Below are 23359 nucleotides of genomic sequence, written 5' to 3'. Positions count from 1 at the left end.
ATTTTATTTAAACAATCAGTTGAACAGGGCACACCTAGCCAACAAGAAAAACAGCCAATTACAGGTTTCAGTGTTTTTGATCACTTTAAAACTTCAAGCAAAAAGCGTCATGTTCTACAACACACTAAAATATCAGGACGTTAAAGCAAAAATTCTCTCTCTATAATAATTATTTATCTAATCTGGTTAAATCGCACTTGCTGTCCCAATACCTCTGGAGAGTACAGTACATGACATTCAACCCAGCCACTACCAAGACTAAATCAACCGGTAAGGAGAGTTATTGTCAAAAATGTTTAGGATGTCAGCTACAACACTGACACTTTCAGCAGGAAAATAATGGAAAGCTGGCTGCCATCACAGGCAAAATGTCAAGTCAAATACAAGCAAACTGTTAAGAGGTTATTTTAGTCGAACAGACATTTTTAGTTAAGGTGAAGAAATGTATTGCAAAAGGACACTATTATAAAGCAATAGCTTGGAGAAAATTTGGGCTGTCCAAATCAGAGCCAACTTAATTGAATTTTGAATAGTAGGGCTGCAGAGAAACGAATTTGTTCATGTTGACCAACAAGGCGCAATCAGTATTTTACCCCCACCCACTCATCCAAACCAATAGTTAATAACTCCTTAATAAGGATTAGATTGCAAAAAGAGACAGACAAAACCTGTGATACAAATCACTTTGCCCAATCTTGTAAACTTTAATTTTAAACAAATGAAACAAATTTAAAATACACTGAGAGCCAATATCAAAACCAAAACCAGGGTTTCGCAAGTAATATTTAATCTTAAAAATAACATTTAATGTTATTTCCAATTTTTCCTTTTCACCAAATTGAAAGAACATTTAAGGAGTTGACTGCATTAACTCTGGAAAAAAAAGTGTGTGCATCTTATTAGGACAAAACGGAAAATGCGAAGAGAAACAGCATTTAAATAACAACAAATCTCACACTTTAGGCCCATGTACTTTTATAATGCTTCACAATTACACAATTTTGACATTAGATTGTTTTAATGGTACAGTCCAATTGTATTTATGCATATGGACATATACAAACAGGCAGGTAGCAATCCTAGTGAAGGAAAAAAAAAAAAACTGAAGCACACCAATAAAAGGCATACTTGGATTTTTTGGGATAAATCAGAATGTTATTAAAAATATACAGCCCAAATTAATCCAAGCAAGCAATGTGTTGGTGAACATGGTAAAAGAAAGCATGAGGGAAGAAGAGAGAGAGAGAGCTCACACACATCTCTCTCACAGCATGACTCATACCAGTGGGTTGTATGAACTCTATCTAGCTCAGCAGCTGGGCGTTCTCACTCTCCAAAGGGCAAACCTGGACCGGTTTGAGAACCCAGGCAAAATAAAAAAAGTCTGTGTGAGGTCACACACAAGCATGTGTACATACACACACACATGCAGCACACGATTAGGAGCTACCATTTAACACAACTCATTATTTTAATGGCTACATATACAGCTTCAGATTCAGAACAACTTCATTCTGTAAATAAGTGCTGGCAGGCAAAGACCTTGCTGTAAGCCATATTAAGCAAATGGCCTGTTAATGTAGGTCTGGTTATTTTTACCTTTTTTTTGCCAGGAAGAATGAGGAGCAATATAATTTATATTAAGTTGTGAATGCCTTTGACATTAAACCTCTTTTAAAAAGAGGTATTTCTGATACAAATATTAAAATAAGTTTTCCAAAATCAACAAAACTTTCGATTAATTTAATGGAGAAGAAAATCCTGGAAGCTGACTCACCGATTATCCAAAAAATTAAACAGAAATACCCAATCATCATGAACAAGTGCATACAAAATATTAGGAGTTTCCCCGACCCAATCTATTTCATGTATAGATTTATGCTGTTGGCATGTCCCTTCAGAAAAATCGCTTTTGGTCAATGGAGTACAACTTCCCCACCGGCACCTTCCTGAAGAATAAACTGTTGCCTCTGCTCATATTACCCTAAGAGAAAGGAAAAAGAGAAAATGGTTAGAAAAATAAATTATTTATATTGGGTGTAATGAAGTCTTAATGGGTTTTAACATCCCTGGCATAAAAATATAAGATAGCATATTTAAGGTGGGCACGAGGGTATAGCTGATTGAAGATATCACAGCTGTGCTGATGTTTAGCACAACAGAACAGCCTTGAGTGTGATATTGATTTTAAATAACAGTTCTACAAACATCATTTATCATCAACATCTTTATTTAACCAGTAATATTGCCTACATACTCTGATACCAGTAAACTCCCTGTTAAATACACTGTCAGTTGCCAGCTTAACACTAATTCTGCATGTTAATATAACTAACAGAGGTATAACCAACAGAGGTGAAAATAGTTTAAAATTTTTATCAGTACTATGTAGCCGAACACTGAGGAGAATGAAGCATAGGATGTTGGGCGGCCCTGGGAGACTTTAGATTTAGAGATTTAATTCATATTTCCGTTTTAGGATATCAGCTAACTTTCCGGGTTTGAGTCCCAAATATCGTTAAATGTAAAGCTAGTGTGCTATGAGGCGTGCAGAATCCCTTGTTTCACACAAGGTAGTGCCCTCGATCAGGGGTTAGACAATATTCTCAGAGGTGTTGTCTTGCTGAAAGTGCTTCTGTGACAGGTTTTTGAATGTGGGTTTGGCAGGCAGCTGCTCTCGCCTCTCTCTAGTGCTACAAACTCTATTGAACTACCTTCACCCATACTGGCAACCGACAGTAATTGTACTTGTATTGTGACAGTAATTAGTGTAATTGACAGTTGTTAGAACACCTATAACGTGCAGTGATTAATATATATATATATATATATATATATATATATATATATGTTAAACATTCCAGTGCTGGTATGCTGTTTATGGTTCGATCAAATTACTTGGGCGGAACAAAGAGTAACTACAAAAACATTCATTAAAAGGAAACGAAAATCAACGACTGTACATCATACCAAACAAACACGATGGTCTTAAATCACTGAGGTCAGAACTACTAGGGTGAACATATTTTCTAATAATGACTAATAACTGGCCTCTTCAGTAAAAATTAAAGTGTTCACTCACCTCTCGGCCCAGGTGCCTCCAGCAGTCAACCCAGGTTTTATAGGTTTCAGAGTAAGGTGGTAACCCACCGGTCAATCTACAAAAAGTATGAATATGTATATACGTTGTTAATAATAGCAGATGTTCACCAAAAGCATTATAGAGCTGCTTCAATGGAGAATGCACAAAAAAATATATACAAAAACTGTTTCATAAAAAGTTATGTTTCATCATGAGATCAACTCTACCAAAAAAATTAAACCTAGACTTTAGATTTAAACAAGCTGTACTGGGGAATCTAAAATGAGCTTGGTAGAGGTAACCCAATGTACCGGATGCCAACCGCTGGTAGACACCAAGAAGTTCCTGTACTGGGCCACAGACGTATTTAATTCCCATACTGTTAAAACATACTGCTAAAGGTGGATCTACAAGCTACTGAATTGTTTTGGGATTACTTTTTTATTGAATAAATAACAGCATGGTGAAAGACAGGTACATGTTTTTCATCAGAGGTTGTATTTGCCGGAGATAAAATCACCTGCTATGATAAGATGTTAATGTTTTTAAACAAAAACACATGGAATTAAAAAAAAGTGGTTACTAACTTTAACATGACTATAGTTTTTCTAAATATAATGGACAGAACTAGAAACGAAAGGATGTTTCTGCATGTTACGTAAACTCCTCAATACGTTCGGTAGTTAAGCTACTATCTTTCTTTATCATGCATATCAGACTATACAATTCACAATGCTCTTACCTCGAACACTCATCTATCAAAACAAATTATCTTTTAACAGCCAGAATGTGCAGACATGCATTTGTATTTTATCAATAAGAGTTAAATTTCTCTAGTTCAGTATGCAAAAGCTTACAATTTAACATGTTCAGAGTAAAAGCAAAAAAAGAAAACAAGACGTTATGCAGAACACAAACATACTTTAAACTTTTGTGCAAACACATTGGTGGAAAGTCTTAGTGATTAGCCATTGGAAAGTAAGGGACCCTCTTCTTGAAACACAAAACTCTATACAGCCTTTATCAGCCATAAAAAGAACTGGGTTCTGTAGTTTGTCAAATAATTACATCAAAGTGGGAAGCAACAGGTGAGGAATACTAAGTTTCTTCATACAGTGCAGTTCAGTCTTGAATTCATTACAAGCCCTAGAGAAGAAATGATGGGAAAAAACTACCTAGACTACTTAAAAACATTAACCTAAACCTAAAATTCTTTCAGGATTTAAAACTTTCAGGATTATACAAACTATTCGAAGCACACCAAACTTGCCCTAAGGCACGCACTTACCCACAGTTATTGACTGTCATCAAGTTGGAAACCAACACAAAAGGGTATGTCAGCATACTGGCAAAAAACTGAATGTGACAGACAGAGAGAAACAGGTAAACAGTTTGGACATTACAGAACACTGAAGGTACAGTAGTTACTCTGGACTCCAGAAATGTTACTCACCCCAGTGGCAGCTTGAGAGCAGTTCTTCATTTCATTCGTATGACTCATCTACAACAAATAACCATTTATTTTACAAAAAAAATAAAAAAATAAAATCACATTAATTATAATAATACCGTTTATACACAATTTGAATGCATCTGTACTTACCGAGTCATCTATTGCATAAGAGTTGATAAAATGAGCAAGCATGTTGCAGATCCACAGAGAGAAGATATCGCCAAGAAGACGTGGGATGAGGCCACTATGAAATAGACAGAGACGCACACAAAAACACACCCAGACACATAACTATAAGGTGAATTACCATGACATGTTTAAAACTGTTTAAATTTCAGAATATTGGCCTTCAAACTAAAGCTTGATACATACGCAAAAAACCCAAGGATTCCCTCTTCTCTGTAGATAGTGATAACGGAGTCAAAGACACCACTGAAAAGAGAAACAGAACATCACTATTAGCAAAATGAAAACACTATCAGAGAAAACGAAGGAGGAGTGCAGGACCCAAGACTGACCTGTACTTTGTTTCCCTTCCGATAAACTGGACCATGCATCTAAGGGTGATCACTGTAATAAAGCGTAATTAAAATGTTTAGGACACAAGCAAATATTTTCTAATCAATCACTTTTAATTAAACAATAGCAGAAAAAGCAATACCATGGAATGGATGTGTGACAATTGTGGCACAGGAGCGTGCTATCATCTCCTTTGTTGTCTGTGGGAGGAAAAAAAAAGGATACTATTTATAATGAGCTAACCTCTTTTTGAACTGGTACCGCAATACTGTAGTAGTGTTTTATTTAAAGAGGGCTTTAGGAAAGTTTAGTTGAAGTAGAAGATGAGAGTTAAAAATTTATTTACTTTAATCAGTCGGGCAGGAAGGTTTAGAGTTCAACTGTAAATGGACTCACCTCATTGACTACATGGCGCAGAGATCCCTCCTCTGCCTTCTGGTCACTTTTCATGACCTTTAAAACAATATTATTTGATATCTGTATTGTTCTGTTTTAAAGAAATAAGATAATAAAAAATAAGATTACATTACATACACTTACATACAGTCACTTACCTCTAGTTTGCTCTCCTGGCATTTCTGTAGACGATACAAAATAATTGAGAGTTAATAATAAGCTATATATAAATAACCATCTCAAATGTCACATGCATATTGGTCCTGAACATAGGGTGAGCCATGGTGAATATTTTAAACAACATAATCTAGTAGAACCTGATTTATATTTATCTGAATTAATAAACTTTGATTATAAAAACAATAGTAGTAGTTTTTACTAAGCAAATTTTTTCTTTGTCTTGGCTGGATTTCCTTTGATATTTGCCTGAATGTAAATTACCTAGCTGAAAAGCTATTACAACTGTAGAGATGATGAAATTTGATGCTACGAATGGATGTCTGAAGGTATAGCATCATTTTTAATAATTCTTTTCCTTTTAATATAAATAATAAACATGAAGACACTTAATCCTCAAAAAACTACAAGTGCTTTCAAACAAAAGCAACAAAATCATTATGCTTTCACACCTATAAGTCTATTCACACAATCTGAATTAAAGCAAAATTGCTACTTTTGGAACAATGCATATATTTAAACCATAATTCAGTCTTGCGTTCACAGTTAAAAATGTGTTTGGCTCTTTTCATGTTTATGCTCATTAAGGATCAAATCTCTTTCACCATGTTTTCTGAACAGTGTTGTAGATCACTTAGAACCACTTAGCTGCTCAGAAAATCGCACACCAGGTGTTATTGTCTAAAACATTAACGATTGTGCAGACAAAACGCAATTAAGGTTCAATTGAGTAGGGTTCAATTAAGATGCACTAAATACTGCAGATGTAAAACATCCTGTATAAATATGATGTAGATCTGTGTCCAATCCCAAAAGATTTAATGTGGCTACAGCACATTAAGCAGGCCCATCAGTCAAAGATAACGTAAGTAAACCCCCTTTCCAATAATTATATGAATTTTTATATATATATATATATATATATATATATATATATATAGAAACGTTCCTTTTTCAGAACTGTGTATTTCAACAATAATGTTGTAAAAATCCAAATAACAGATCTTCATTGTAAAGGGTTTAAACAATGTTTTTCATGCATGTACAATTAACCATAATCAATTAATTAACATGCACCTGTGGAATGGTCGTTAAGACCTTAACAGCTTACAGAAAGTAGGCATTTAAGGTCACAGTTCTCAACTGTGAAAAACAGCCAAATAAAGATGCCCAGGGACCCTGCTCATCTGTGTGAATGTGCATTAGGCATGCTGCAGGGAGGCATGAGGACTGCTGATGTGACTAGGGCAATAAATCGCCATGTCCGCACTGTGAGACGCCTAAGACAGCGCTATAGGGAGACAGGAAGAACAGCTGATCATCCTCGCAGTGGAAGACCATGTGTAACAACACCTGCACAGGATCGGTACATCCGAAAATCACACCTGCGTGACAGGTACAGGATGGCTGCAACAACTGCCTAAGTCACACCAGGAACACACAATCCCTCCATCAGTGCTCAGACTGTCCGCAATAGGCAGTCCATGAGGAGGAGATGCACTGCAGTACTTCAAGCAGCTGGTGGCCACACCAGATACTGACTGGCACTTTTGATTTTGAGCCTCCCTCCATTCAGGGACACAATGTGAAACATTTTTAGTTTATGTCTTATGGTGTTGACTCTTTTAGTGTTCATACAAATATTTACACATTAAGTTTACTGAAAGTAAAAACAGTTGAAAGTCAGTTTTTTTGCTGAGTATATATATAGTAAATAATTATGATTTAAAAATTTTTTTTTTAAATGTTTTGAAACAGCATTAGGGAGGGAAAAAAAGCAAACCCTATAAATCAACATCAGTCTCTCTTCATTTACACACAGGTCTCACAGCTTTCTCCTGCCACAGTATCCCAATGTGATTTAAGTCTGGACTTGACCATTCTAACACCTTATTCGTCCTGTTGCATGAACCAATTTCTGCCCATCTTAAAATCATGAAACAATGGTCTTAGAGTTCATCATTGTCAAGATGACTGAAAATTTTCCAGATACAGTGGATGACATCTCTCTTCTGGGCATGATGTTGACACTGAACTGCCCAAAGTTCTGCTATCATAGAGGTAATCACACTTCTTAGTGATTACTTAATTCTCTGCATTTCATTGGTAACATGTTGTTGTTAGTCTTTCGGCTGCTCCCGGCAAGGGGTCACCACAGCAGAATACCCAGTCCGCACTACAACTTGGCACAGGTTTTACGCCGGATGCCCTTCCTGACGCAACCCATTTTATCCGGGCTTGGGACCGGCACTGCACCCAGTGGCTGGGGTTCGGGCATGGGCCTTCCGCATGGCAGGCGAAACACCTACCACTGAGCCACCAGTGCCCTATTTTATTGTGACTGTTAATAAGTCTCAATGATTATGAAAAAAAGAAAGAGTACACTAATTTCTCCCCATGACTGAAATAAATTGGGCTTAAATACAGTTTAAGTTAAATTCTTTTTATGCAATAACCAGGCCATAGATCTAGAGTCATGAGTTTTCACATTAAAGTTGGGTACAATTTGTTGATTTTCTTGCTTAAAAACTTCTCACTTAATTTATTAGTTAATTAAAGCACAGATAATACCAAATTGTTTTTGTGTCCTTTAAAACTGGAATTCGTGATCTTACCTGCAGCACTTTACTGTGGACAATAGTGCCGATGGTCCCCGCACACAATCTGGGGGTAAGACCTTTAAACAGGCCTGACTTTCCATCAATCTTTGTTATGTGTTTGGCTGTCAAAAAAATAAAACAAAATTCAGGTCACATAAGTTTAATGCACTACCCAGCCACAGAACCTTAAAAAACACTTTCCTTTTTTAAATTCAATACTGGTGCTGAAACCTACAGTACACAACCTAAACAAAGTTTACATCAAAACAAACAACTATGCAAACCAAAAGTTGCAAATAATTTGTAGCCTCACTGTTAGTGTTGTTGCTAGGGAGGGTGCTATTATTATTATTATCCTTGCACAACCGAATGTGGCTAAAAACATTTTCTTAAGTAGAAAGGTATATGTTGAAACATGTACACATTTATATGCCTACAGAAACACACTAAACTGTACATATTGACTTCTACTATGGGGCTAATAGAGATGGGAATCACCACTCACATACGGAAATGATATAATACCTAGGTGCCGAAAACAAACTTAAATAATTTACTCCTACCACTAGGGCTGCAACTAACGATTATTTTGATAATCGATTAGTTGGGCGATTATGTTTTCGATTAATCGGATAAAACCTAGTCGCTTCTTTAATTTAATATTTCCCTTATAACTATTTAAAAAAAAATCAGGGTTTTATTTATGTATAAAAAATAAACTTTTAAAAATGCAAAAGCCACATAAAGAGTTTAATAATCTTTAATTTTGACATTTTAAACCTTAAATGAAATGTAGTATATAATATATACAGTATATACAGTATATATACACACTCAACAAAAATATAAACGCATGAGATTTTCATGAGATGGACTTAAAGATCTAAAATTCATTCCAGATACACAATATTACCAGTGGCTGTGTATCTGTGTATCGAACGGCATTCGTTGACAACGAATTTCATTATCGATAATTATCGATTTTATCGATTAGTTGTTGCAGCCCTACCTACCACACAGGATAAAAATGTGTAAATAGTTCTGAGTGTACTGCCTGTAGGATTATAAAACAAGGGTTATGATTTACCGCCTTTAAATTTCTGACAGTGTGCACGCACGGATTGAGCAGCGTATAATGCAAGTACGCGAAGCGTCTAAGGCATGCAATATTCAATTAATAAGCGCTCACTGCATTGTATGACTCTTTTAAGTGTATGTAATAAGTAGGTTTGAGACTAATTATGTCAGAAGTTTTTAACACATTTGTTTTTTAAATAAACGCCATAAAAATGCATTTCTGTTGTGTCATACGAAAGCTTCTGCACTTGGTTCAGAATCGTATTTGGCTGAAAACTAGCCAATTCTGGTCATTGGCCGATCGACTGGTTCATCTCTATTATGATAATAATCTATTATGGTGGTGTTGTGGTTAGCACTGTCGCCTTGTACCTCCAGGGTCCGGGTTCGATTCCCGGCCGAGCTCGATTCCCGGCCAGGCTCGATTCCCGTCTCTGTGTGCATGGAGTTTGCATGTTCTTCCTGTGCTTAGTGCTCAGATTTACTTCCACAGTCCAAAGATAAGCAGGTTAGGCTAATTGCCCGTAGTGTGTGAATGAGTGTGTACGTGTGTGTGCTCTGCGATGGATTGGCACCCTGTCCAGGGTGTACCCTGCCCTAAGCCTCCTGAGATAGGCTCCAGGTCCCTGCGACCCTAAATACAGAATCAAGCGGTATAGAAGATGAGTGAGTGATTGGAGTTAGCATGGTGAGTCGTGAATCACTACACAAAAGATTAATGATTCATAAACAATTTTTTCCCCGATCTCTAGATTCTAATGCTAGCTAAAAGCTTTGGCCAGGACAACACCCAAAATGGGCCACACATGCATTTGTAACAAGTTAATTAAATCGCTCAATATGCATAACTAACAACAATAGTTGCTTTGTATAAATTAATCATTACGATTTATTAAACACTGTATAGATCAATTAACACACCCTGTACTGGCTCAACCTGTACGAACTCCACTTTTGTCTGACTGGTTTGTCATGAAGTTCTTATTCAGCACCAATCACACGTTAAACATTTCACTTTGACAATATAAGTTGTGTTACAAGTTGCACACCTTTAAACAAAGACACATACAGTATGGGAAACAAGTCTAGGCCCATAGGCATTTTACCTCGAATTAAATTTTATATTTTCCTCTTTATTTCAGACATAAGATGGGTTAGAAACTAACAATAGTTTAGTCTAAATAGTCCAACAATCTCTGTGACTTTAATGACAGTCATCGAAGTGTAATTTCTAAAATCCTGTAGAATCCCAGGAGACCAGCAAAAACTGATCAACAAAATCAAATATTTGTCCCGATTCTGATGTTTTTTCATGCAGGATGGTCTGATTAGATAATGGCATAAAAGTGCTGGTGTTTTTAATAAAGTGTACACTTTAGTGAAATAAGTGAAAGAAGCTGTGGAGCATGTATGGAAAAGCATCACAAAAGATAAATGCAACAGACTGAGGTCATTGCAGCATCACATGCTCGATCTCGTTCCTGCATGTAAGGCACATTGAAAAGACTGTCTGTTCCAATATTTTTGTTCTCCCAACAATTGGATAGTCTGCCACTTAAGGCGCCATGTTGTTAGTGTCAGTCTTTTAACGATAAAAACCACATTCCCGAGCAACGCTTAACTGATCTATACAATAAAAATTAATTAAATTAATATTATGGGCTCAGATCAGTGTTTCGTATGTAAAGTCATTGATCTTACCATAAGCAAAGAGTCCAGGAAGATGATAAACCTGTCTGCCAAAAACAGTCTTGCCAAGAGTGGGTGGAAGAGGTTCATGTCCCACCTGAGAATTTGTAAAAACATATTTTATTAAGTCATAAAACATGATATTAATTATGGGTGCTCTGATCATGGTTTTTGGGGCTGATCACAGAAATCAGAATCGACGGATGTCGATCACAGATCGCTGATCACAGATGTGGTTAGGTTATTGGGATCTGCCATTTTAAAGTAGTATTTTTTTTTTTTTTTTTTTTACTATTTATAGCTGTATTCTAAGCTGTATTATAAGTATTCTAAAAAGTGGTGCACAAAAATAATTAAGATCTGAGAAAGTATAAAATTAAAAAAAACTATTTTTTGGAAGACAACATATTAAACTCTCTTATTATTTTATGTAGATCATATAGAAACAAACAGTTTCAGAATAGCCTATGATCGACTAGAACTAAATTTCCATTAGTTAACTAGCATCAAGCGGCTCTCACACGCCAAAATGCTTATCCACAATGCGACTGTCCTGCTATTCTCAATCGTTATAACATTCATCACATGAAACAGTGCTGTGTGAATGAATAACAAATTGAAACTGCACAATACATTTTAAATAAACACACCTCCGTCACTTTGTATTTGGTGAGCCAGGCATGGTTGCTCAATAATAAGCAGCGAGAGCAGGCTCAAATAAATCAAATATCAGAATTTCTGCATTTTTAAAGAGACATTCTATTTCTCCTATGATGCAGTATGTGTGCTTCCTGACTGTCACTAAGGTAAACACCGGCTGCCTAGGCCAAAGCTGAAGACCCTATTTTATTCCTCTCTCCATTATTATTTTTGAGATAATGGTCTTTTTACTCTCTGCTAAGTAAGGCTTGAGCTTTTGTGGTTCATCTTTCATACTCCAATTATTCATGCTTCATTATTTTTAATAAGCAAATAGGGTGTTGTTGAGTTTTGAAGAAAAAGCTGCATACTGCAAATTTGTTAATATTCCCAGACTGGCAATGTGAATTGCCTTTTTTTTTTTTTGCATCATCAGTTTATGTGATCAACCAGTTGAGAGATGACGGATCTGAAAAAGTTTAATAATTATTGGCTGATTCCGATCGGCCCTGATCAATCAGAGCACCGTTAATATAAATATTTGAACTTTAGAGATAGGAACCACCAGGAAATAACTTAGAATGCCGAGCTTCCTGCCAGTGTGCGAATAGTTTAGGCTTGTAGGATTACCGAAAATTATTAAAGAACTGCAACATTTTACTACCTCATATGCAATCATGTTTACAATACTATCTCGGAATACGAATGACCCCCTTTATGAATTTTTTGGAGCTAAAATTCTGCAAGAAATTTGCCCAAGGTACCCCGGCATATAAGAAACCTAACCGAGCGTAAACAAGTGCTGGCTTGCGCGTATATGCCATGCAAGAGCCGCTCTAATTATTTTTGCATCATTGAAGTTTTTTTGCCAAATGAAGTAAGTTTAGAGATTTTTTTGTGGGTTTTTTGCATTTTGTGCAAGAAGCAAGTATGACAGCAAGAAGAAAACGAAGCCACTTGCTGTTTTGTTTTTAAAGCAGCTGGTGCCAAGAGAAATCATAAATTAAGGTAAAGTGAAGTTTAATGTTCATTTATTTCATATTTTACTTCATTTAAATGCCTTTAGTAAACATTGTGATAATTTTTATATGCAAAAAGAGTATTAAAAATTAATAATATTGTGGGTGGCTGGAAGGAATTCTTTGCATTTACATTATTTCCAATAGGAAAATGCATTTTGCACAATCTCTACTCCAGAACTGGTTAATTTGTATGCTGAGGTACTGATCTATATTAAAAAAAAGTATTTAATACCTTTGTTTTTGGAGCCACATTTACATTTAGGCATTTGGCAGACGCTCTTATCCAGAGCTACTTACAACTTTAAAAAAAAAAAAAATTTCAATTAAATTTGAGATTCCAGTGTGTCAATACATAAATTGTCTCTCTCTCTCACACACACACACAAAAACAAAACTGTGATACGTCACTGAATTGATTTTCTCCTGTCTCTGTGAAACTTTTACTATTTATTGATTAATTGTATTTGATAAAGATAAAACCAAAGTTATAGGTTTTTCTTTCATTCTCGAGCACGAGACAGTAAACAGGAACTGTGGGCAGGAATTCATGTTTATACCCTAACTGCAAATCATTTTTAAAACTTCATTTAAAATACTAACTGTTCCTTGCTTGTGTGACAGTAATGCGAGAAGCAGAGACAAACAAATTAAGAGTTTTAGAAAAATTTCAGTGCAACTTTTTAGATAAATCATTATATTAGGCACATTTTACAAATCACCTTCAGATACATTTTTTTTCTAAGTAAGTGTAACACCTATTGTGCGACTTTGTCTTCTTCTTGATGTTTTAGACTCTTGGTGGTCGGCATCAACTATGTTGCATTAGCGCCACCTACTGGTCTCATCTTCCTTTCGGTTTTAAAATTATTCTTTTTTTCCTAGCCTTGTCAGCTTTAAACCCATTAAATAATGCCTTCCTTCGCACTTTGCATCACGTTACACTCTTTGTATGTTGCGCAAATGATTTAATTAATAAATATAGAAATTTGTTTGTGTCATCTAGCAACTTTCACTACGATCTGATACGGTTTGAAACTTAAATAGAACAAACGTCTTTAATTTACCTCTAAAGATTTATATTTATATATACACACACACACATTATATACATATACATCACAAATTGTTTTGTGTGTGTTTACATCCATAAAGCCACAGGCGACCAGTAACCTTCACCTACACTGCAGCAGAGGACGCGCTTCCTGTAAACCGAGAGAGAGAGTTCGCCATTACAAGCTTTCTGTTTAACTAGTCGACTCAGTTATAACGCTTCATAACATATTCCCGCACATTCCGGATAATTTTTTTATTATAAAATTCTACACCATATACTCGACATGCTAGCTAACCTTTATTAAACAGCAGTCCAGCTCTTTATCCGGTAATCTACCGTCTCCATAGAGGCATACAGACATCTATATATGTAATCGTTTGCATGCGGAAAATCGCAGATATTAAACTTACCTGTACTAAAACCTTAATGTACATAAGAGGGTGGGAGAGGATAGTTAGCCCGGATCCCAGGAGCACTTGGCCACATGTTTCCGCCATGACTGCGTTCCCCTCCTTAACAGGGAATGAACGTTAGTAAGGCAATGGGGTTCGTCACGTGATAACGCAAACCTAATCACGTGATAAGCGTTGGCCGGGAACTGAACTGAATAGAAGATAGGCAACAATGCGTAAACCTCGGCCCCATCTTGGAGAGGAAAAACTGATTTTCTATTTGACTTGTTCTTCTTTCGGCTCCTCATGTTAGGGGTCGCCACAGCGGATCATTCGTCTCCATTCAACTCCGTCTTTCACATAGTGAGGGCGAAATGAAGCTTTCGAAGCCTTGAGGTTCGGTTTTGAATTGGTTCACAAAAAAATATTCAACTTGTAATTCATCCCAGGAGCGCGCGCGCGCACACACACACACACACACACACACACAAGGCTTAATTTCTCGAGGCTTCGTGTGCACACTAACCCCTCCTGCTGGTCAAAGAATGTAAGACAAGCTGATGCGTTTGTAGTCATTTTACTGTATGTGATCCTCTCAAAGCTGTCTTACTCTAGTTTGGGCATGAGAATGATAAACAATTTTCAGTAAATTATGCATTTTCTATTGTGAGCACAATATAATAGGCCATTTAAACCATGTGTTGTTGTCTCTCTTATTAACACGCTTGTGCTAATTTAATTTACTTTAATTGGTATTTATTTTAATTAAATTCTTTAAATTTATTCTAATTATTAAAAACAATTTTTAGTTGCAAATACATTATTAGCAATTATAGCTTTAACATGTCCAAAGAAATATTTCGGTTTTTTTTGCAGCCTTATGTGCTGCATTTAACATGCCCCAAGGTTACAAAAGTCCATTTTAATCATTGGCAATTTTTAAATCTTACATAGGGATTAAGGTCAAGATATAGGCTGTGCAATGAGATTAATTTTTTTTAGCTATTGGTTTGAAATTGTCGTAATCTCACTGAATTCTTTTTTTTTTTCATCACGTGAAAATAATGTTTGCTAAAGAAGAACCCCCATATCACTTTACTGCAGTGTGGGTGTGGTGTTCCTGGGACTATAGTGACTTAACAAGATAGGTAGTTGGGGCATCAACGAGAGTACAGTAAACCCTCATAAAAACCTCATTCATGACACTGTACAATATAAATGCTCTTTAAACACAAATTACCTCTTTTGAGTGACCAACAAGGTAAAAACAAAAAAAGGTTATATAAATAAATTCCAGTGTTTCCATTTCATTTGTTTCAAATTGTGGGGCACTCTGTGAGCTTTTTAACTAAAATAAAAATAGTCTCAGATGGGCAAAATCTTTTCGATTAATATATCGATTAATATAAAATAATCAGAATTTAATCAGTTATACATGTAAAATATTTGTTTTCCCAAGCAGAGCTTGAAGAAAAATTAAAAACATGTTATAGCCTAGTTTTATGTCTTTTGCTCCGGTTTGGAGAAGTAAAAGATTATATTAGCTCAAACACAGCTGAAGTTTCTAACACAAGGCTGAATCCATTTAAAAGACTGTGAATCTCAAATCCATTTCTAACCCTTACCACTACTTTGTGTGTGTGGAACAAGTGGTTGTGTGTGGAATCCTAGTGCATTAGCTTTCCATTTAACACTACTTGGGATTTAACCCTGAAACCTGAAAGTTAATGTAGCTGATATATTAAACAGGAATAAGTGGAAATATGAAGAAAAACTTAGGGGTTTTACATGCTTTATTCGCCTCACCATTTGGCTACATATTACCAGTACGATATTATTGATTTAAAACTACTTTCTTCCTATTACTTACACTAACTGTCTGGTGTTGACTGTCTGCCTCCAACTCTAACTGTTGCAAAAGCATATGTGTTAAGATAAGTAAAATAACTCTTCAATGTACAAATCATAATATTTTGATAATTAATGGTGTTTTAAGACTGTTGTATAAAAGCAATATCACACTCAAGATTGTGCTGTTGTGCTGGTTATGCTGATATCCACAGCGACACTCCCTGTCGTTGTTATTGCTCAACTACATAGCACCTGACCGAGTCAACAAGGTTGAGTCTGTGAACTTTCCACCTGCTTATTATTATACCACTTGTACTGATAGAGGTGTTCAAAGGTCTTTGGCTGCGGCTCTGTAGCTTTCTTCATTTAGTAATGTTGTCCTGTCCCTGATAAAAGTTTGTTTTAATGCTGTTGCTCCACATCCCACAGTTTTGTCACAATAAAATAAATCAAATGAAGTAAAAATAAAGTTAATAAAATCTGAGTCTGTGCCAGTTTGCAATTTTGTGTCCACAGCAGTTTGTTGACTGAGTTTTGATTTGAGATTTGATTTTAATGCTTTTATTAAGTTATTTTAGTGATTAATACTGGCAGCCTTTTGCAACTGCTTAACTGCTTCTTGCATAATTCATGAATAAATCAGCATTTACAATTTCTTTTAGATCCAAATCACACAAGTTGAAGGGAGATTAAAAAACTGTTTGTGTAAATACTATGTACTGTCATGAAATTATATACTTTCATTAAAAAAAAGAAAGTACATATAATTTGTAGCAGGGGATAAATAACAGTTGTCTTTTAGCAAAAATATTATATTTAAATTATTATTATTATTATTATTATTATTATTAGTAGTAGTAGTAGTAGTAGTAGTAGTATAATAACTTCAGGTGACAACAAAATGCACAAAACATTGTTATTTTATTTAAAGAAAAAAATAACCAACATTCAGAAACCAGGTGGGGGGAAAAACAAGCACACACTTCCTCCTGCCCCAACCATTAAGAGATCAATTAGAACAAATGAGTTAATAAAGGAATTAAATTAATCATTAACAAGTGTGATAGATGATTACTACTGTAATAAACTTACCCCAGATAGAGGCACAGTGAACCGGTTTCAGAATGTATTTACTAAAAAGAGTTTCTATCGAGGAGCAGTTGAAAGCATCATCAGCTCCTACATCACTGTGTGGCATGGCAATAGCACCGTAGCTGACAGGAAAGCCCTGCAGAGAGTAGTTAAGGCTGCACAGAGGACAGTGGGGAGCAGGCTCCCATCTATCACCAAACTGTACACTGCAAGATGCAGAGGAAGAGCCCTCCGCATTATTAAGGACTTCACCCACCCTGCACATGCTTTATTTCAACCTCTTCCCTCGGGCAGAAGGCTGAGGAGCCTTCAGTGCAAGACCACCAGGCTCAAAAACAGCTTTTACCCTGAAGCAATTAGACTGCTGAACTCTAGCCGTGCTCTGTAGGTCCTCTCCCATTAAACACAATCAAACTTTTAGTGTAATATATAACTCTATGGTGCAATACATATATATAACCCTATAAGTCGAATATACAATGTGTGCAATACAGCCTCTGAAAATGTGCAATACACTATGTATAGTTTACAGTATGTCTAATTTCCTGCATAATATATCTCTGACTGCTCTTATTTATATTCATGTATATACATATTTACACCCTCATATTTATACTACTATGCTATCTCTGTGGCTTAAACGGGACCTGGGTCCTAATTTTGTACCAGAACATGGAAGTGTGCTGGTATGACAATAAAGCTCCTTGAATCCTTAAATCCTTGAATCCTAAAAGAGACTTCAAAGCACATTTGTAAAAAAAAAAATGCATAGATGTGATCTGATCATTCAGTACATTCTGGGCATCAGCTGACTTCATTTTATTGTCACATAACGTTGCTGAGCCAAAACTAGACCAATAGAAGGAACTCAGACCATAGCACTCTCTTCAGAGGCTTGTGCAGGCTGAAACATAGTCATCACTGCAGCAATTATCCCATTATAGACACTGTACTTGTTGACATACTTGGTGCAAAGATTGAGATAAACAAAAAGGCCTAGAAGTTCTTTATTTGTTCTAGTTTTCAGATATTTTTCTGTGTTTTGTGTGTTCTATGACCTGTAGTTTGGGAAATCTTTCTGAAACCTGTCAACCATGGTTAATTACCTCAAACACAGATCACAGTGAATCTAAAACCTCTCAAACTAAGCTGCTACACTGGCTATAATTTAGTTTGGAACTACACTGTAAAAACTGATAAAAGTTAATGAATTACATTGTATTGTTGGCCCAACTTCTTACAGTAATAAGTAACATTATGTTCTTAAAAACTTTGGATACACAGACTGAATAACCTATAGAAATTAAGTTGAGCCAGCAATTTACCTTCACTGAGATTTAATCACATGATTTTATAAGGACCCCAACTACTCTTGAGAATAACAAATCCTTGAAAATATCAAACCTTTCGAATATTAAACAATACATAGTTTAAACCCATCATTAGAATTCCAGATACTTACTGGTGGTTTTAAGGCTTATTGATATCTTTAATTTTTATTATAACTAAATGTTTGTAAAATTTGTCACCTTTGTCCTTATAAGATTTATGTTTTCTTTAACCTGAACTTTGCTGTGGGGGATTGGGTCAGAGAGGTGACAGCCTTTTGGAGCTACTGGAGCATGGTGTTGGAGGGTGCTGTAGTTCTTGAGGGCCTGCACGACTATGCAACAGCTTTAGGAGTGATGTTTGGTCAGGTCTGTGCTTTGTACATTGAATTCCTAAAGGACTGACTTAAATATTTGAATTACAAGTTGAATCAACTTAAGGTTTCGACTCTAAAAGTTGAGGAAACTTTAAAAAAAGCTGTGCAACTTGTTTATGTTGAGGCGGCTTATATAAAATGTAAAACAAATTATCCGCCTCAAGGTAAAGAAAAGAGTACATTATCTCCCACTGTAGCCTATTGATGTAATTGGTTCAAGGGATTGTTTTTCTATAAAAAAAAAATTGGCCTAAAAATACCCCTAAAATTTAAACACATAAACATTACTTATTACTAAATTATTCTTCCGAAACTAGTAAAAACAGTGATCTGCACAAAACAAGAGAATACAGATTCTATTTTGTTTAAGGGCAGTAAAATACCTGAATAACACCAGATGCTTATCAGTATCTTACCATTTTTAAAAACTAGCAAAGTGGAACAGTTTCCCAATGTGTCAGGAACAAAAAAGAGTCTATGGCAACAAGAGTTTGTTTCTCAACATGTGAATCTGAGGGGAGCTTGTGTCTCCAAGTCCAATAGAAATCACTTGAATGGCTTTATAGGTGTCCATCCAGGCCTTTTGGAATTTAATGTTTAGAGCACAGACCTGACCAAACATCACCCCTAAAACTGCTGTGTAGTCACCCAGGCCATCAAGGACTACTACACAAACAGGACTAAACAGGACAAGAGAAGTCTTGTAAAGAGAATGATAAATAAATTTCACAGAATATCTAGTTATGATAAAAATAATTAAGATATTAATAAAGCTATATACTTTAAATATGTAAAAAAAAAAACTGTTCTAATGATGTGTTACTATGTATTGCTTCACATTCATGTGGTGTTTGATATATTCAAAGGTTTTAATTTGTCATTTTTAGGAGTCAACCGGGTATTTACTCAGTTCGGTTCCATACAAATAAGTTAACAGATATAACACAGATGAGCATTAGTGATTCTGGCTGTACTCTTCTTTAACTTACAGAGTACTGAAGTGCCACTATTCCTTAACTGTTAAACACTTCTGGGTTTTCTCGAGCTTTTGTTAGTTGTGCCCTCATCTGTCCGTGTGTGTCGGAGTGGAGCAGGACAATGTTGCTGGGCAAAATATCACGGCAAAGTGCGGAAAAAAGATAAATACAGGTATGAACATTTAGCTTGCTACCTCCTGTACAGTGCAGTAACATGAACATTTTGATTTTTTTTTTTTGTTTATTCAGTTTGTGTCTTTAAAGTTTTTAAGAACTCAATGTTACCTATTGTCTCAACAAATACCACTGTAAGAGGTTGGGCCAACAATACGATATTAATTCAATTAACATTTATCTAGTTGGAGTTTTTACAGTGTACAGTATATGTTCTTATTAATCTTAACCTGGTCCACCAAATCTTATGTTCATAAACTGCTGCTGGGTCTGACAAGCGTTTTGTAAATAAAATAATTTTGACTTATGCATACTTTGTTTGATGACATATAAAGCAAAAGATATCTTGAGCAAATGGTACTATGCAATGCTATAAAACCAGTGATATTATATTAACATTAGTAAGCCATAATTAAATGTCTTTCTTTAAGATGATGCCACAGCACAACCCTCTTTTTTTTTGGTTTATTGTCTGTGTGTTTGGTTGCCCTAAACCTATTACACATACTAGAGATGAACTGCTTAACATCAAGCAGGTCATTCCAGATACCTTTTTACCAACATTTGTTTTACAAACACATGATGTGTTTTAGCGCTCTTATTTGGAGAAAGAACTCCTCTCCATGGGACACGTACGGAGCAGAATGGTGATTTAGAACTGTGCTTCCATTAATTCACCTGGCAAATTTATGCCTCTTTTCCAAGCAAAATTAACTGCTTTACTCAATAGACCAACCAAAGACTTTGCAAGCTCTGCTGCTTTCTGTTTCACTAAAACCTGGCTCCACTTACACAGAGTGGATTGCATTACTGAGCTATCAGGGAAAATATAAAATGGTGGAATCTGCTTCTACATAACTGAAGGTAGGTGTACAGATGTCACAGTGCTGAATAAATACTGCAGCCCAAACGTGGAAATACTGTCAATAAACTCTAAGTCTTTTTATTCAGTGCAGGAATTTTCCTCCTTCATCCTGGCCGGGGTTTACATCACACCCCAGGCCAATGTGAGTGTTGAACAGCAAAACCTGGCATAAGTCCGACTTGGAAGAGAAATAAATCTGGATTCCCTTTTCATTACCCTGGGAGACCTTAGCAGAGCAGAACTAACATATGAACTACCAAAATACAAACAGCATATTAATTGCCCCACCAAAAAACAAAAAAACAAAAAAAAACACACACACACATTGCTACACAGGTCTTAAGGTTTCTATATTTAATTCTTCTGTTTTGTGTCAAATCATTAAGAATGATCTGTGGTTTATTCCATGGCATTTTGTAGTAAGTGTGATTTTAAGATGTAAAATTCCAGATGTGCGCTTTTCCTCCTGTCTCCTAAAGTTCTCAGTAGGGACAGCAATAGTGATGTTCCCCCTTCCCATCTTGTAATTCCAAGTAAGTGTTAAGGTGGTACAGTAATTATCCTTTAAAACACACCACATGTTAGGAAATAATCAATCAGTACATTACTGTTATTTTTAGAGTATTACTGTTATAATACAGTACCATGTACTAAAACATTGTATAGTGTTGCATTTAATTAAAATTGCAGCATACTAGTGGCAGGGTAGCCATATATTTTGTCTTTTTTCCCAGCATTAACAATTAAATTTTACCATAATCTTACTACATTATTATATAATATTTTTAGAGCATATTACTGCCAGCATTGATGACAGTTACACTTTGTAACGTTAAGTAACAAATTTACTATGATATTCTATACAACATATACTGAATGATTTAGTTAACTAAATGCAGCAATGAAATGGAAAAGATAAAACTTAAAATTATCAAATTTAAACACGAAAATATAAAAATTTATTATGTAATTCGACATTTATTTTTTTAAAAGCAGCACCACTGAAAACTGTACTGTAATTTGTTAACACAATCAAATGTTTTGTTTTCCATTAGAACACTAATCAACGTTTTTTTAATAAACTTAAGAAAATGATGCATCTTGGCACTGTAAGTACAACTGACTTAAAAACAAAATGCACAATTTGTCAGTGAGATTGAGAAAAATAACTTAATTCCAATCCATAATCTAAATGGGGAAAGACTCTGATACCTTTCAGATTACATCTGATAAAGTGTCTACCAAGATTCTGCTAATCATTTTATATATATATATATATATAAAAAAAAAAAAAATTGTAGACTTAGCCCAGCTGGCCTTGGTGTCTCTTTCTGGGTTTATACGAATGAATCACCTGAAAAGCACACTAGTCTGAGATTAGAGGTTGAATAGAAATACTATGGAATCAAATCAGTTTAATGATTCACAAATAAATGTTACATAATTTACAAATGTATTTTTTGATTACATTTATTCGACTGACGAATCTGTATTTACAAACCACTCACCACAAACCATTTCTAAACCTACCAGCATTTTTAAGTTGATTTTTGAGGCTTCTCTGATGTAGTTAGATTCTTAAATGCATTCCCTGGTACATTATGCTGGTACATATTATGGTATGTTATACACCAATTAGCCATAACATTAAAATTGATTGTCAGTTATATACAATACCAATATAATGGTCCGATCCAATAGAAACGGCATTGCAGCACAAATCGGCAAAGGAATGAAATACCTCCAGCCTCCAAATCCCCCAGATTCCAGTCAGATTAAGCACCAATGGGATGCACAGGACAAATAAGTTTGATCCACAGGATATCTATGAAAGACATCATTTACAGTGGTCTGTCGCTCATGAGCATCAAATATTGTTGGAGTCATTACATTTATGATAATTTGTACAGTCTTGGAATACACATGGTGGTGTATTATGCAAAATACTTGCTATCCATTCTAGAGAATTTTAGCAGAAACCTTTTTAATCATTAGTGGACTGAGCCTGACTAGTTAATCCTTGGAAATACTAACAACTGTAGCAGGACACTAGCACTGAAAGCCCATTGTTATGGTGTGGGAGCAAAACCTGGAAAATGCAGATTCCTTTGCACCCACGGGGCAGGGGTAAAATGTAAATAATGGAATGGCATTTCCGAATATGGGACTGAATAGGGTTAGGTTAAATCTATTGGGTGTCTTATGACATCATATATTTGACCCCTTTTACAGCAGATAGCTGGTTAAATAATTTCTCTGAGGCGGTTCAGAAAGCAAACGATTGTGATCTCATTGGGTCTCTTTCCCAACAAATACCAGAAAAATTGTGGAGAATTTATATTTCTCCTTTGAATACAGTAAAATCTTCACAGACAGCATTTAAAACAAATATTTCTATGATTGTTTCTGAAATAACAACAGTATGCTATTGTCGACTACTATGAAATATTGAAGAGGGCTCAAAGCATCCTGAAAAACCAAAAAGAATATCAGGTCATCATATTAGCCAAGTGTGCATAAAATAACATGCGCAAAAGTTATGAATTAAAAGTTGCAATACTATTAAAGGGGTATTTGTATGACTCTATGGTAATG

At 35.4% G+C, this 23359-nt stretch overlaps 1 protein-coding gene across 1 annotated transcript; it reads right to left on the bottom strand.

Moving 5' to 3' along the window:
- Positions 1–680: 680 nt before the first annotated feature.
- Positions 681–14281, bottom strand: mtch2 (mitochondrial carrier homolog 2). Its single transcript, XM_053493131.1, has 13 exons — positions 14119–14281; positions 11006–11090; positions 8243–8349; positions 5609–5632; positions 5451–5507; positions 5197–5254; positions 5054–5105; positions 4908–4967; positions 4686–4779; positions 4536–4583; positions 4371–4438; positions 3083–3158; positions 681–1984 (listed from the first exon to the last, which is right to left on the bottom strand). Exons 1-13 carry the CDS (start codon positions 14203–14205, stop codon positions 1898–1900), a joined length of 903 nt encoding a protein of 300 aa, XP_053349106.1. The 5' UTR covers positions 14206–14281; the 3' UTR covers positions 681–1897.
- Between the last annotated feature and the right edge of the window lie 9078 nt (positions 14282–23359).

This window comes from Clarias gariepinus, chromosome 3 (assembly GCF_024256425.1).
Source record: "Clarias gariepinus isolate MV-2021 ecotype Netherlands chromosome 3, CGAR_prim_01v2, whole genome shotgun sequence".
NCBI lineage: Eukaryota > Metazoa > Chordata > Actinopteri > Siluriformes > Clariidae > Clarias > Clarias gariepinus.
The sequence above is the reverse complement of the archived record's forward strand: the minus strand, read 5'-3'. Positions and strand labels throughout refer to the sequence as shown.

Bases quoted from the DNA above. Each gene is read 5' to 3' on its own strand.
- mtch2 (XM_053493131.1), bottom strand. From the start codon at position 14,205: ATGGCGGAAACATGTGGCCAAGTGCTCCTGGGATCCGGGCTAACTATC. The intron at 11,091-14,118 runs GTAAGTTTAATA...ACAAATTCTCAG, and splicing joins ACATTAAGGTTTTAGTACAG to GTGGGACATGAACCTCTTCC. The intron at 5,255-5,450 runs GTGAGTCCATTT...TTCCTCCCACAG, and splicing joins TGCGCCATGTAGTCAATGAG to ACAACAAAGGAGATGATAGC.